Source organism: Pezoporus occidentalis, unplaced genomic scaffold (assembly GCF_034315485.1).
Source record: "Pezoporus occidentalis ecotype Australia unplaced genomic scaffold, CSIRO_AGI_Poc_V1 ctg279, whole genome shotgun sequence".
Lineage (NCBI taxonomy): Eukaryota > Metazoa > Chordata > Aves > Psittaciformes > Psittacidae > Pezoporus > Pezoporus occidentalis.
In genome coordinates, this window is record NW_026914708.1 from 125,064 (window position 1) to 139,776 (window position 14,713).

Genomic DNA, 14,713 nt, shown 5'->3' on the forward strand with positions numbered 1-14,713 from the left:
TGAGCAATGTCTGTGGTACTGAGCAGTGTCTGTGGTGCTGAGCAGTGTCTCTGGTACTGAGCAGTGTCTCTGGTGCTGAGCAGTGTCTGTGGTGCTGAGCAGTGTCTCTGGTGCTGAGCAGTGTCTGTGGTGCTGAGCTGTGTCTGTGGTACTGAGCAGTGTCTCTGGTGCTGAGCAGTGTCTCTGGTGCTGAGCAGTGTCTCTGGTGCTGAGCAGTGTCTGTGGTGCTGAGCAGTGTCTCTGGTGCTGAGCAGTGTCTCTGGTGCTGAGCAGTGTCTGTGGTGCTGAGCAGTGTCTGTGGTGCTGAGCTGTGTCTGTGGTACTGAGCAGTGTCTGTGGTACTGAGCAGTGTCTGTGGTGCTGAGCAGTGTCTCTGGTGCTGAGCAGTGTCTGTGGTGCTGAGCTGTGTCTGTGGTGCTGAGCAGTGTCTCTGGTGCTGAGCAGTGTCTCTGGTACTGAGCTGTGTCTCTGGTGCTGAGCAGTGTCTGTGGTGCTGAGCAGTGTCTCTGGTGCTGAGCAGTGTCTCTGGTGCTGAGCAGTGTCTGTGGTGCTGAGCAGTGTCTCTGGTGCTGAGCAGTGTCTCTGGTACTGAGCTGTGTCTCTGGTGCTGAGCAGTGTCTCTGGTGCTGAGCAGTGTCTGTGGTGCTGAGCAGTGTCTCTGGTGCTGAGCAGTGTCTCTGGTGCTGAGCAGTGTCTGTGGTGCTGAGCAGTGTCTCTGGTGCTGAGCAGTGTCTGTGGTACTGAGCAGTGTCTGTGGTGCTGAGCAGTGTCTCTGGTACTGAGCAGTGTCTCTGGTGCTGAGCAGTGTCTGTGGTGCTGAGCAGTGTCTCTGGTGCTGAGCAGTGTCTCTGGTGCTGAGCAGTGTCTCTGGTACTGAGCAGTGTCTCTGGTGCTGAGCAGTGTCTGTGGTGCTGAGCAGTGTCTGTGGTGCTGAGCAGTGTCTCTGGTGCTGAGCAGTGTCTGTGGTGCTGAGCAGTGTCTCTGGTGCTGAGCAGTGTCTGTGGTGCTGAGCAGTGTCTCTGGTGCTGAGCAGTGTCTGTGGTACTGAGCAGTGTCTGTGGTGCTGAGCAGTGTCTGTGGTGCTGAGCAGTGTCTCTGGTGCTGAGCAGTGTCTGTGGTACTGAGCTGTGTCTCTGGTGCTGAGCAGTGTCTCTGGTGCTGAGCAGTGTCTCTGGTGCTGAGCAGTGTCTGTGGTGCTGAGCAGTGTCTCTGGTGCTGAGCAGTGTCTGTGGTGCTGAGCAGTGTCTGTGGTGCTGAGCAGTGTCTCTGGTGCTGAGCTGTGTCTCTGGTGCTGTCTCTCCATGCCCACAGAGTGTCCGCTGACGGCGGCGGCCCAGCTGGAGCTCAGCACCGACATGATCAAGGCCCTGCGCAACGGGGGCGCGCACCTGGACTTCCGCACGCGCGAGGGGATGACGGCGCTGCACAGGGCCGTGCGGTGCCGCAACCACGCCGCGCTGCTGGTGAGCGTGACGGGGAAGGGCTGAGGGACCTGGGGGGGTCAGAGGGCTCAGGGGGACCTGATGGCTCCCTACAAGTGCCTGACAGGAGAATGGAGCCAGGAGGGGCTGGGCTCTGCTCCCAAGGAACAAGGGATGGGACAAGAGGAAACGGCCTCAAGCTGCCCCAGGGCAGGTTTAGATGGAGCTGAGGAACAATTCCTGCCCCAGAGGGTGCTCAGGCATTGGAACAGGCTGCCCAGGGCAGGGCTGCAGGCACCGTCCCTGCAAGTGCTCACACAGCGTGGAGACGAGGCCTCAGTGCCATGGGTCAGTGGTGGCCTTGGCAGTGCTGGGAACGGTTGGACTGGATGAGCTTGAAGGGCTTTCCCAACCCGGTTGATGCTGTGGTTCTGTGCTGGGGTGATCCCTGTGCTGCTGTGGCTGGAGCACCCCTGGCCCCATTCTGGGCCAGGCTTTCCCAGTGCACAGTCCCTGAGCACAGTGAAGCTGCGCTTCTCTTGCAGACGCTGCTGGACCTCGGTGCCTCCCCAGACTACAAGGACAGCCGGGGGCTGACGCCGCTGTACCACAGCGCCATGGTGGGGGGCGATCCCTACTGCTGCGAGCTCCTGCTGCACGACTATGCCCGGCTCGGCTGCGTGGATGAGAACGGCTGGCAGGAGATCCACCAGGTGGGATGGGACCTGCATGGGATGACCCCTGTCCTGCTGCCAATGGAGGGCTCATCTCCTCCTCTAGGTGCTGCAGGCCAGGCAGGCACTGCTCAGCACGGAGGCCTGGCTCCAGTGTGAAGCACTTGAACTTGGTGTGCCAGCTCTGGCTGCCATCCCAGGTCAATGCTCAGGATGGTCAGTAGTGCCTGGGATCCTCCCCAGGTTATGTCTGGCTCATAGGACAGTGTTTGGGATCTTGGTCCGCTGCCTGAGGCACCCTGGTTCCAAACCACAGTTGTGTCTGTCCCTGCGTTACACACTGACAAGTGGATTTGGTGTATGGAAGACATGGGGTAGGAGTTAGGGAACCTGAGCTGGCTTTGTGCTTCAAGGGTAAGACCTTTTGGGAGAAGGGAAGATGCTCTGGCTCTGCTTAGAGTCCTCTTGTCTTGAACTGTTGGGGGGCAGCTTGGCTTTGGGCCCATGGCCTCTTGAAGCACCCAGCTTTCAGCTCCTGAAGGTGGACGAGTATTGGACAGGTGAGCATGAGGATATAAAACCAAGAGATGTGTGTCTGTGATCTTGATTTACTGTCCTCCTTCTGCCTCTGTCCTACATTGCCTGAGCAGATCTTTGAGGACTGCTGGTCCCAGGAGAGATAAATTGTAGAGCAAAACAGCACAGCAGTTACTGGTGATGGAGGGCCACTGTCCTCCTCTTCGCCTGCTTGTGCTTCAGGGATCCTTTCACTGGGCAGTGATACTGAGATAGCAAACAGTGTGTGCAGGGCTCTGGTACCAGCATGATGCTGATCCAAACTTGCAGTCGATCCCAAGGTAATTTGTCCCATGATCATTCAGGTTCATACTGCTGTTAGGTGTGCTTATTGCAACAACAGTGTGTCTTCATGCGTGTTGATGGGACATTTCAGGTCACAGGTCCAGCCTCATTCACCTTTTCTAGCATGGATGAATCCAGCATCTATCTGCTGTTCCCTGATTTTCCCGTTTTGTGTTTGGAGCAGGCATGTCGCTATGGCCATGTTCAGCACCTGGAGCATCTTCTCTTCTATGGAGCTGATATGACTGCGCAGAATGCCTCAGGAAACACCGCTCTTCACATTTGTGCTCTCTACAACCAGGTACCTCTGCGTGAATTAGAATCACAGAATCACAGTATAGGTGGAAGGGACCATAAAGCTCATCCAGTCCCAACCCCTGCCACGGGCAGGGACACCTTCCACTGGAGCAGCTTGCTCCAAGCACCTGTGTCCAACCTGGCCTTGAACACTGCCAGGGATGGGGCAGCCACAGCTTCTCTGGGCACCCTGTGCCAGCGCCTCAGCACCCTCACAGGGAAGAGCTTCTGCCTAAGAGCTCAGCTCAGTCTCCCCTCGGGCGGGTTAAAGCCTGTATCTGTGCTGGGATGGGGCTGTTCCTGTGTGCAGCCCCAGCCTGATTTGGGATTTCTCCAGAGGCAGGTGGCCAGGGAGGAGCCCCTGGGTCAATTTGTTCCCCTTCCCAAGCTGGTTTTGCTGATTCACTGCCTCAGGTGTTCTGTCATTTCCCTCTGATTCCTGTTGCTCCTTCCCAGTGAAGCCCCACTGTGGGTGGGGAGGGGGCAGTGTCCTGGGTGGAAGGTGCTAATTTGACCCAGGTGGTCACACTGAATTTAAGGTGGGCCCATGGTTCAGGCAGGGCTTGTTGGGCAGGTCTTGGGCTTTGCCCTGCTCTGAGGAAGGCCTGTGGGTCTTGGTCACCAGTGGCTCTAAAATCTTGCCGCTACTCTCTGAGCTCTGAAGACTGCCCAGGTGATGTAGGCATCGTTTCTGTTTAATTTTCTGTGTGGTCACTCTCACCTCAGTTCAGGAGGAGTTGAGGGTGGCAGAGGAGTCTCTGAGCTCTTGCACCTATTGTTCTCTTCCTGAGGTCTGGAGGTCAGTATCTAAGGATTTCTCCCATAGGTTTTGTTCTTCCCAGGGATTTTTGTACCTTGTATTATGTGTTTTTTAATTACAAAGGGAATTTTCAGTTTCTGAGGTGTGCACGCTTTAAACATTGACCACTGTCATAGGCAGTGGTATGCAGAGGCTCATTTGTGGCTTGTTAGGTGATGGGTGTGTTCAGCATCTCAAGGAACCTGATACCCAAGTGCCTGTCCCCTGTGTGGATGATAGAGCAGCACTAAACAGTGCGGGAGCTTGTAAGCATGCATTAACGTTGGTTAGAAGCACACAGCACCCAATGCAAAGCCAGTAAAAGGCTTTAGGAAATGCCAGTAGCTGGGAACATGGGGTAGCCCCTGTGCTCCTGGGCTGATGCTTGGGGACAGCCGTGGTGATGGGTGGACTTGGCCAGCTTGGGTTGGGGTGCCCCGATGGTAGTGCTGAGCATCCTTCTGGGCCCTTTCCAAGGCAAGCTTTCTGAGCACAGTGCCTCTGCGTGGTTTGGCTGCTCTGTTGTCTGTGATGCTAACTGGCCTCTACCCCTTACCCCTCGCTTGCCTCTACAGGAGAGCTGTGCTCGGGTTCTCCTCTTCCGCGGTGCCAGCAAAGAGATTCGCAACTACAACAGCCAGACAGCGTTCCAGGTGAGCTCCTCGTGCCCCTGCCGGGGGGCTCTGCAGCGCATGTGGGGTGAGCAACCTGCAACCAGGATGTCTGCTCTGAGCCTGCCTCAGTCCTGGAGCTGGAGGGAGGAAAGGGACTGTGTGGTACACATGTAAAGTGCTGTGAAGGTGATGGCTTATGGTGGGAGACTGAAAGAGCTTTGGTTATGTGGCCATGTGTAATGGAGGTGGACAGAAGTTACTGCTGTCTGCAGAAGTGTTGCAGTAAATGTTACAGGAGCAGAATCCTCAGACATGAAGGACAGTATTGCCACAGAAGTCAATGCACTTAAAGTTGCCATTGGTAAACTTAACGTGGGAGTTAAGACGACCTTTAGCCACAAGAGGAGTGAAACTTTGGAATAGCTTCCTAGTAAATACCCTGGGTAACATGGCTGGAAAAGGGAAACTGTCACTTTGTAGTGACTGCTTCCATAGGTTTGCAAATGCTGGGAAGTGCCTCCCTCAGGCTGCAATTTAATGCAGGAGTTCTCTTCCCATCCAAGTTCTGCTTTCTCCTGCTGTTTTCATGTTGCTGAGCTTGGACCAGTCATTCTGTCTGTGCTTGTATTGAAGCCCAGTCCTTTGCTGAGGACCTTCCAGAAATGCTGTGACTCAGTGTTCAGCTAATAGCAATGCTCAGGTGTCCCTTGAGAGTAGAGTGTATCTGTCAGCATCATGCTGCTGTACCAGCTCAGGTGGCTGCAGGTGAGCTCACTGATCACCAGCCCTTTGGAAATGCTTTTTTCTCACTTTTTCACTGTTGTTTCTGGAGGCTTTAGGCCATAGAGTCTCAGGTGTGACCATGCTGTGTTGTACAGTCCCTGCGAGCATCACACGTGGCCCATGTGAGAAAGGGGCCTTATTACAGACACAGTTGTCGAAATGTTAAGTATAATTTCATGCAGCTTAAGAATATTGTCCTCAAAAGAGCAGCAGAACTCATGTGTGTGCCCACCATGAGTAGGTGCAGGGATCAGGCAGCCATGCGGAGTGGTGTAAGCACCACAAACACGTAGTTTCAGGAACTGATTAAACAGCCTAATGTCTTATTTAAAAGTAATTTCTTAAGATTGAGACCAGCAGGCTCTTTACAAACTGTACTACATGTTGGCTGGGATGCTGAGAGGGACAATGACTTTGAAGGTCAAACTGAGCATCCCTGTGGGCAGTCTGGTGGCATCACCTGCAGGAACTTGAGACTTACTCCATGCAATTAATTCACCTATTAAATGGTGGTTGTCTGGTCATAGCTGATGCACCTCTGGAGGTGGGAGTGCTACTTGTGTGATGAGGTGTGGGTGCCTGCACAGAGGGGAAGACCGTCCTCCTCTCCATGATAGCCTGGGCACCCTAGGGTGCTCATGCACATCAGTGGCTGTGGTGGGCAGCCCTTTTCTCCATGAGCCCACCTTAGCTCAGCCCTTCCTCTGTCTGCTCTGTGTTACATCCTGCCTGGTGACAGGGGCTTGTGAAAAGGCTTGCTGTGGGGAGGTCTGCTTTCTGCAGAGAGCACTGCTGTCTGTGAAACTCTGCTCTGGGGGTTGAGGACAGTCCCATCCGACTGCTCTGGGGGTTGAGGACAGTCCCATCCGACTGCTCTGGGGGTTGAGGACAGTCCCATCTGACTGCTCTGGGGGTTGAGGACAGTCCCATCCGACTGCTCTGGGGGTTGAGGACAGTCCCATCCGACTGCTCTGGGGGTTGAGGACAGTCCCATCTGACTGCTCTCCAACCCAATGTAAAAGTACTTATCTCCAGGGAAAGGCTTCTTGCGGGAAACTGCTGCCTCCTTGAGATGAGCTGAGCTTTTGGAATCAGGAGATGGAGAAAGAGCAATCTTCCTGCTTGGGGTGTTTGCAGGACATAGGGTGGCTGTAGCAGGTGGTGGAGGGAGGCCCATGGCTCCCACTGCAAGCTTGCTCATGTCCTGTGGTGTCCTACAGGGTCTTAATGAAGAGAAACCAGTGTCTGCCTTTTCCTTTTTGAAGCAGTGTGACTAGTGGGCAATCTGTGTTGCAGAGGATGTTGGTAGCCCAACCACTTGTTTATTGGCAAACCCACACCAGTCTGGTACTAGTGTGACGAGCTCCCTTGAGTTCCCAGCCTTTAAAGAGAAGCTCCGACTCCTGCTTGGATCACTTCCTCAAGACTTCAGCACGTCATTGGGTCACTGCCTGCTGCCAAGTCTGCCACTTTCTCACCTATTCTCTTCCCATGGCTGTGGTGATGGGAGCTGCCATGGCTTTCAGCCTGGCAGGGGAGAGCCACCTGTGTGCTGCCCAGGGCTCTCTGCCTGCTGGGAGCTCACCCAAGTGCCCCTGCTGCTGTGGGGCTGTTTAGTCCATTCACTGCACATCCCTTGGGCTAATCTGACTGCTGTTGCTAATCAGACAGCTCCCTGTTGGTGGCCTGAGGGGACTCAAGATAGCAGTGAGTAGAGGGTTTAGAAGCTGTAATCACTTCCCTAAGGCCAATCAGCATCCCACTGCCTGGGCTGATAGGCCACCTTTTTCTGCCTTGGGTTCCTCCTGTGACAAAGGCATCTGACCCCAGCTCATGGCCTGTGTGGTGGGGCAGGAGCGCTGGGAGAGTCTCACCTCTTCATGGCTTGTAGCAGGCTTCAAGGAGTGCAAGAGCAGGGTGCTCTAGAGGTGAGAGTTTTCCCAAAGTATCTTCCCAGCTTCTGGCAATCTCAATCTCTGTTTTCCTGAGCCAGGTTTGTACCTGCATCTGTCTTCAGTTGCTCTTAGCTGACTCTTCATCCATCACTCATGTAAGGGAGTCCCCTGTGCAGGTGCAGCCGTTCCCAAAGCTCCCCAGCCTCATCTAAATATGTCCTCACAGGATGGAGATGACCTTTCTCAGGGAGGATGCTGCATACTCAAAATGAGTTGGATGAGAGGAATGTTGGGATTTTGGTGTCACTTTTTTGCTTTTTCCCTTCCAGCTGCTTTAGCAGCATCACTGATCAGAAACAAAGTGCTGCCAAAGCACCAGTTGTCTCTCCAAGCTCCCATAGGCCTTAAGGTGCTCACTGGCTGCACTTGGGTGTTGGTTGGAGTATGCTATGGGTCAGGAGCCCATGGTGAGAAGGAAGAACAAGCACTAAAGCTGGGACTGTGAAACCAGCAGCTGCTGCTGTTGATGGGCTGAACCCACCACCATATTCAAACCACAGGAAGGTAACAGCAGAAGAGTGGGATGTGTGGCCAGGCACACGGGTGGCAGTTGTGTGAACCCTGTGAGTGGTGGTTCAGGCAGTCACTGGTGTTCTCCCTCCCACCGGTGGTTTGTGCTGGATCCTGGGGAACTGAAATCCTGGATTCACAAGGTTAAGTTCAGGATGGCAATGCTGGGTAGTGTTTTGCCTCTTTGGAGGGTGAAGACTCGTGAGTCTTCTTTCAAGAGGTACTTTTTTATGTTGTGATAAGGGTATTCACCCTCACTACTACAGCTTTTTCCTAGCGTGGGATAGCTCAAAGGTCAACCTGTCCACAGCTTCTCATGGTTGTTAGAAAAAGGCTGAGTGCAGCTGCAGCATTCCGGGTTTCTCTTTCCCCTAATGCCAGGTTGACAGAATGATTGCAGAAGACCTTTCAAATGCTGCGAGTTGCTCCGTCCCTCTTGGAGCATGCAGATTGCACTATTTGACTTGGAAATGAAATCACTCACCTTTGCAAGCTGAATGTCACCAGAATGATGATCCATGCGTGGCACTGGGGACCAGCGATGTGAGAGCCTTTCTGTGCTACTCTGGGCATCACCACCAGCTCATGAGCAAGGCTTCGGTGGGGTCTTCGTTAACACTTGTGCTAGAGGAAAGGAGATTCCCTCTGTTCAGAAAGTCCCTATCCCTGTGGCTCTGGTCCAGCTTGCTGTCTACCAACACCTCCAGGGCCTTTTCTGCTGAGCTGCTCCTCAGCCCGTGTCGTTGCAAAGCTGCTGCTTTCCCAGACATGGGACTTTGCATTTGTACTTTTCCAACTTCATGGGGGTCTTGCTGACCTATTCTTCCAGCTTGCCCAGGTCCCTCTGCATGGCACCCCTGTTCCTGTGGCTATTGACCATTCCCTCCAGTTTGGTGTTACCTGCAAACTTGGTGTCCTCTGTGGTGTCCTCCAGTCACTGGCCATTGGGTAGAGAATGACCCATTAACATCCACACTCTGAGCCTTAATATCCAACCAGTTTTTCCCATCTAGCTTGTCCACCCATCCACACTGGGTTGTCCTAATTTCTGTACAGATAAAGATGAGACATAGAAGACTCCATGTGTTCTACTTCTCTGTTCTCCGAGATAACTGCTGGTTTTCCTATCCCCATATCAGAGAGGTTGGGCCACTCCTGTCTGTCTGCACCCTGCCCTGTGTGGGGCTGGAAGTTTGCTGGAGAGCCCTGCTCTTTTCCCTGTAAGCAGCAGGAGAACGCTAAGCTGCTGCTGTTCAGTAGCTGCACCACAGACTTTGTCTCTGCTCCCTGTTCCTGTGCATCGTTTCCCCATCAGTCCCAGCTGCTTGTGTGGTTGGTGTGAGCTGGGGGTAAGACCCTGCCCTGGATGGGTCAAGTCCTTGGATTTCGTCTCACTTGGCTTGTCCCTGCCACTGCATCGGGTCTCACTTTGCTTTCCCTCACTGGCTCTCTAGATGTCTTAAGGACTTGCTTGTGTGTTCTTTCTGAGGGCCCAGGTCTCTGATGGGGTTAATACAGGTGTCACATGGTGGCACTTTGAACCTGTGGGTCATTTTTCACCTTTTGTTTAAGAGAAGTAGCTTTTACAGTTGCCTTCACCCCCACCTAAAGCGCAGGACAAGTCCAAGTCCTTATTGTCAGGCCATCACCTGCCCGGCACTGTATTTTTCAGTGGCCTGTTAGAGATGCCAGCAGCTTCCTTCTAAGAAGCATCCAAGTTTTACCATCTTTACAATGCTTACTTCCCAGTTTTACCATCTTTACAATGCTTACTTCCCAGTTTTCTTTTCTAAACCTCACATCACCACCATGGAGTCTGAACTCTGTGTTCTCAGTGTCAAGATGGATCTTTCTTGTCTGGAAAGTTTTGGAGGCTCCTTGTGCTGCCCCTGGATGTTCCTGGAAGGTCTGTGGGTCGACCACAACGGCTGTATGAGAAACCTTGCTGTAGTTGGCTGTAGGGAAGGCTCCAGCCCTGATCAGAGGAGGTTATTATTACCCTGGTGACTTCAGAACCAGTTGTTGATATTTCTGGTGTGAGCACCTGGTGCCTGGCCCAAAATACCATTCCCAGAGGAACTGGTTCATAACCAGCCACGAGCTGGACTCCGTGTGGCCCATCACCACCCGTCCAGCCAGCTTTCCACCTACCTCATCACTCGCTTGCCCAGGCCATCCCTGTCCCATCCTGCAAAAGGGATGCTGCAGGAGACCACACTGAACATTCCCAAAGCCCAGGGCTGGCACCTTCCCTGCATTGCCTTTACTCCGATCCAGGTGCCTGCTGTAGGAGGCACTAGAGCTGTGGCTGAGAAGGAACCTGAGGGGTGGTTTTGGGCCCTTGTGCCCCAGCTCCCAGGATCAGCCCTGTCTGAAGGTGTTATGCTGGTGTTTGCTCGCCTGCTTGTGACCCCCTGTGCTGGGTGCTGCACTCCCAAGGTCTGCTCCTGGCTGGAAGATGCCCGTGCTCTCCAAAAGCATTTCCTGACATCCGGCCTGAATCTCCCCTATTGAATGTGAAGCCCGTTACTTTTCTGTGCTTATTGGGAACAGATTATTTTTGTCCTCGCTGCAGCTGCCTTTTCTGTTTTTGTAGTCGGATCACCCCTTCCCACCCGATCTGTTCTCTGGGCTGAGAACATCCAGCACACACAGGTTTTCCTGCAGAGACCTTGAAAGCATAATCTGATCGTTGCTATTGATTTACGCATATCTTTTATTCTCTTGCTAAAAGTAGTGTTCTGCAGCTGAAACCCAACATGTTCTGCATGGAGCCAGGGGGGTAACATTGCATGTGTGAGGCTGCTAATTGTAAATCCTGGTGTGTTTTCCCTTTTCTTCCACAGTGTGACTTTGTTGACTCATTTTCAGCTTCTGATCCTGCAAGCCTCAGATCCTCTTCATCAGGACGCTGCCTGCTGGCTCCTGGCTTATAGAATCATAGAATCATAGAATCGTTAGGGTTGGAAAGGACCTTAAGATCATCCAGTTCCAGTTCCCAGCGTGGGCAGGGACACCTTATGCTAAATCATATCACCCAAGGCCTCGTCCAACCTGGCCTTGAACACTGCCAGGGATGGAGCATTCACAACCTCCCTGGGCAGCCCATTCCAGTGCCTCACCACCCTAACAGGAAAGAATTTCCTTCTTATATCCAATCTAAACTTCCCCTGTTTAAGTTTTAACCCGTTACCCCTTGTCCTGTCACTACAGTCCCTAATGAAGAGTCCCTCCCCAGCATCCCTATAGCCCCCTTCAGATACTGGAAGGCTGCTCTGAGCTCTCCACGCAGCCTTCTCTTCTCCAGGCTGAACAGCCCCAACTTCCCCAGCCTGTCTTCATACAGGAGGTGCTCCAGTCCCTGATCATCCTCGTGGCCTCCTCTGCACTTGTTCCAACAGTTCCATGTCCTTTTTATGTTGAGGACACCAGAACTGCACACAATGCTCCAGGTGATGTCTCACAAGAGCAGAGCAGAGGGGCAGGATCACCTCCTTCGACCTGCTGGTCACGCTCCCCTTGATGCAGCCCAGGATACGGTTGCTTTCTGGGCTGCAAGCGCACACTGAAGCCAGCTCATGTTCATTTTCTCATCAACCAACACCCCCAAGTCCTTCTCCTTGGGCTGCTCTGAATCTCTTCTCTGCCCAACCTGTAGCTGTGCCTGGGATTGCTCCCACCCAGCTGTAGGACCTTGCACTTGGCATGGTTAAACTCCATGAGGTTGGCATCAGCCCACCTCACAAGCGTGTCGAGGTCCCTCTGGATGGCATTCCTTCCCTCCGGGGTATCAACCGAACCACACAGCTTGGTGTCATCAGCAAACTTGCTGAGGGCGCACTCAATCCCACTGTCCATGTCAGCGACAGAGATGTTGAACAAGACCGGTCCCAACACCAATTCCTGAGGGACACCACTCGTTACTGGTCTCCAGCTGGACATTGAGCCATTGACCACAACTCTTTGTGTGCGGCCATCCAGCCAGTTCTTTATCCACCGAGTGGTCCACCCATCAAATTGATGTCTCTCCAATTCAGAGACAAGGATGTCGTGTGGGACAGTGTCTAACAGGAGCTCCTGAGGAAAATTCAAATGTAAAAAGAGGCTTATAATAAGTGGAAGCAAGGACAGGTGGCATGGGAAGAGTACAGGGATGTTGTCTGGGAAGCTAGGGACCAGGTTAGGAGAGCTAAGGCCCAGTCAGGATTGAACTTGTCTAGGGATGTGAAAGGTAACAGGAAGGGATCCTATAGGTACATTGCAAATAAAAGACAGACTAGGGGCAACGTGGGCCCTCAGGAAGCTCTCGGGAGAACTGGCTACCCGGGATTTGGAGAAGGCTGAGGTTCTGAATGACTTCTTTGCTTCGGTCTTCACTGGCAAAGGCTCTGACCACACCACCCAAGTCTTGGAAGGCAGATGCAGGGACTGTGAGAACAAAGACCTTGAGCCCACTGTAGGGGAGGGACTGGTTCGAGACCATCTTAAGAACCTGAACGTGCACAAGTCCATGGGACCTGATGAAATCCATCTGCGGGTCCTGAAGGAGCTGGCGAATGAAGTTGATAAGCCACGGTCAATCATATTTGAGAAATCCTGGCAGTCAGGTGAAGTTCCCATGACTGGAAAAAGGGAAATATAACCCCCATTTTCAAGAAGGGGAAAACGGATGACCTGGGGAATTACAGAGCAGTCAGTCTCACCTCTGTGCCTGGCAAAATCTTGGAGCAGATTCTCCTGGCAGGCATGCTAAGGCACATGAAAATCAACAAGGTGCTTGGTGACAGCCAGCAGGGCTTCACTAAGGGGAAATCCTGCCTGACCAATTTGGTGGCCTTCTATGATGGGGCTACAGAACTGATGGACAGGGGTAGAGCAGTTGATGTCATCTACCTGGAATTGTCAAAGAATCCAGACTGGTTTGAGTTGGAAAGGACCTTAAAGCTCCTCCAGCTCCAACCCTGGCACAGGCAGGGACCCCTTCCACTGGAGCAGCTTGCTCCAAGCCCCTGTGTCCAACCTGGCCTTGAACACTGCCAGGGATGGGGCAGCCACAGCTTCTCTGGGCACCCTGTGCCAGCGCCTCAGCACCCTCACAGGGAAGAGCTTCTGCCTAAGAGCTCATCTCAGTCTCCCCTCGGGCAGGTTAAAGCCATTCCCCTTGGCCTGTCCCTACAGGCCCTTGTCCCAAGCCCCTCTCCAGCTTTCCTGCAGCCCCTTCAGGCACTGGAGCTGCTCTCAGGTCTCCCCTTCAGGAGCCTTCTCTTGTCCAGGCTGCCCCAGCCCAGCTCACTTGTGTTTGCACCAGGTGTCACAGACTCACTGAGCCTCCTGAACTGGGCTTGTTCTTCCTCCTGAGACCAGCCAGCCCCATGGCTGCTGAGGCTGCTCAGAGCCTTTCCTGGCCAGGCTTGGAGTGCTCCCACCTTGGGGCTTGTTCCTGTACTCAACTCTTCTTCTCATGAAGAGCCTTTTCATTGTGCCCATTGCACCTTGTTCCCATTGACTCTTGTTCTTTGTACTCCTCGGAGAAGAGGCTGGCTCCATCTTCTGCAATCCCTGTAAAGAAACTGTCATTACATTTGTCTCTATTGACTAAATCTCCTCACTCTCCGCCTGTTCCTTGACTTTCCAACAATCATTTCAATTCTAATCCTCTAATGACTTTGCATCTCCTTCCAGCTTGGTCTAATCTAGGAGTTTGATAAGCGCATTCTGCACTCCATCATCCAGATTGCTAATGAAAGAATTGAATACTACTGAGCCTGGGGGAGGGCCCTGTGAAATCCATTTGGCATACATCTGACAGTCAGGGATTAGTTTTGTGATCAGTGTTTCATCACTTGGCAGCAGTTTCAGCTGGGTTTCATTTCTCTCATTTCTGTGAATGTCAGGATTTCTGCAGACAGCTATGTGGTATCTTCAGTTCAATGCTCTGCCCAAAGCCTGGCCTGCTGTCGGCTCCTGGAAGTCACCTGGATCCTTAAACTGGGTTTCCTCTTTACAGATCACTAGTTCTGCTCGGCTCTGTTCACAAACTCTGCTTTGCCCAGAGCTTTTCTGGAAGCCGCAATCAAGTTCCCTGCCCTGAGGAGCAGAGCTCTGCTCCTTGCAGCATGTGTCTAGGGCCGGTTCTAGTTCCTCTCCTTTCCCAGGCACCTGGAGCTGTCCCACATGGTCAGAGCTCACTGCGAGTGCCCAGGGTTCTCCTCGCAAGGCTTTGGCAGCTCAGCCCGGGCTCTGCAGGTCTCTGTCAAAAAGCAAAGCTGCAGAAACGGGCTCCAAGGCAGATACTGTCCCCAGCAGTGCGTGGTGATACTGCCAGATACTGTCCCCAGCTGGTTTGGTGATAGCTGCTGCGTGGCTGCAGCCATTTGTGCAGTGAAAAGCTCAAGGAAATGCAGCAAAGCCTCTGGTGCTCGTCTTGCTGAGGCCATCCTGCTCTGTCTTTGTACCCCTTGCTTGTCGCATCCCACTTTGTACCTTGACCTTTCTCAACCTCTTCCGCATCTGTCACACTATAGTTGGGAATTAGAACATTATGAATGCTTCCCCTTAAAGCCTTAAAGATTTACACTTTGATGTTATCTTAACACCCCATTTGTATTGGCTTTTTGCTGCAATACAAACAGGTCGTTAGATGCATTTTCTTCAAAGACTTGTCTTGTTGCTTTAAAATAGACATCATGGGCTGAACTTTGCGATGTGCAGGCATGTTGCCCAGGCAACAGAATATTCCCAAATGGAGTAGTTTTGTTAAAGAATGTCTTCAGATAACTGTCATTTTGCTAATTTAAAT

General features: G+C 52.8%; 1 protein-coding gene across 9 annotated transcripts in view; it reads left to right on the top strand.

Moving 5' to 3' along the window:
- The window catches only part of SHANK3 (SH3 and multiple ankyrin repeat domains 3), a 329,535-nt gene that overhangs the window by 71,009 nt on the left and 243,813 nt on the right, over positions 1-14,713 (top strand). For all 9 annotated transcript variants that reach the window (XM_062625226.1, XM_062625229.1, XM_062625228.1 and 6 more), the window contains 4 exons: positions 1,312-1,463; positions 1,967-2,134; positions 3,141-3,257; positions 4,628-4,705. In XM_062625226.1, coding sequence (XP_062481210.1) covers positions 1,312-1,463; positions 1,967-2,134; positions 3,141-3,257; positions 4,628-4,705 — 515 coding nt within the window. The remainder of the gene's footprint in view (positions 1-1,311; positions 1,464-1,966; positions 2,135-3,140; positions 3,258-4,627; positions 4,706-14,713) is intronic.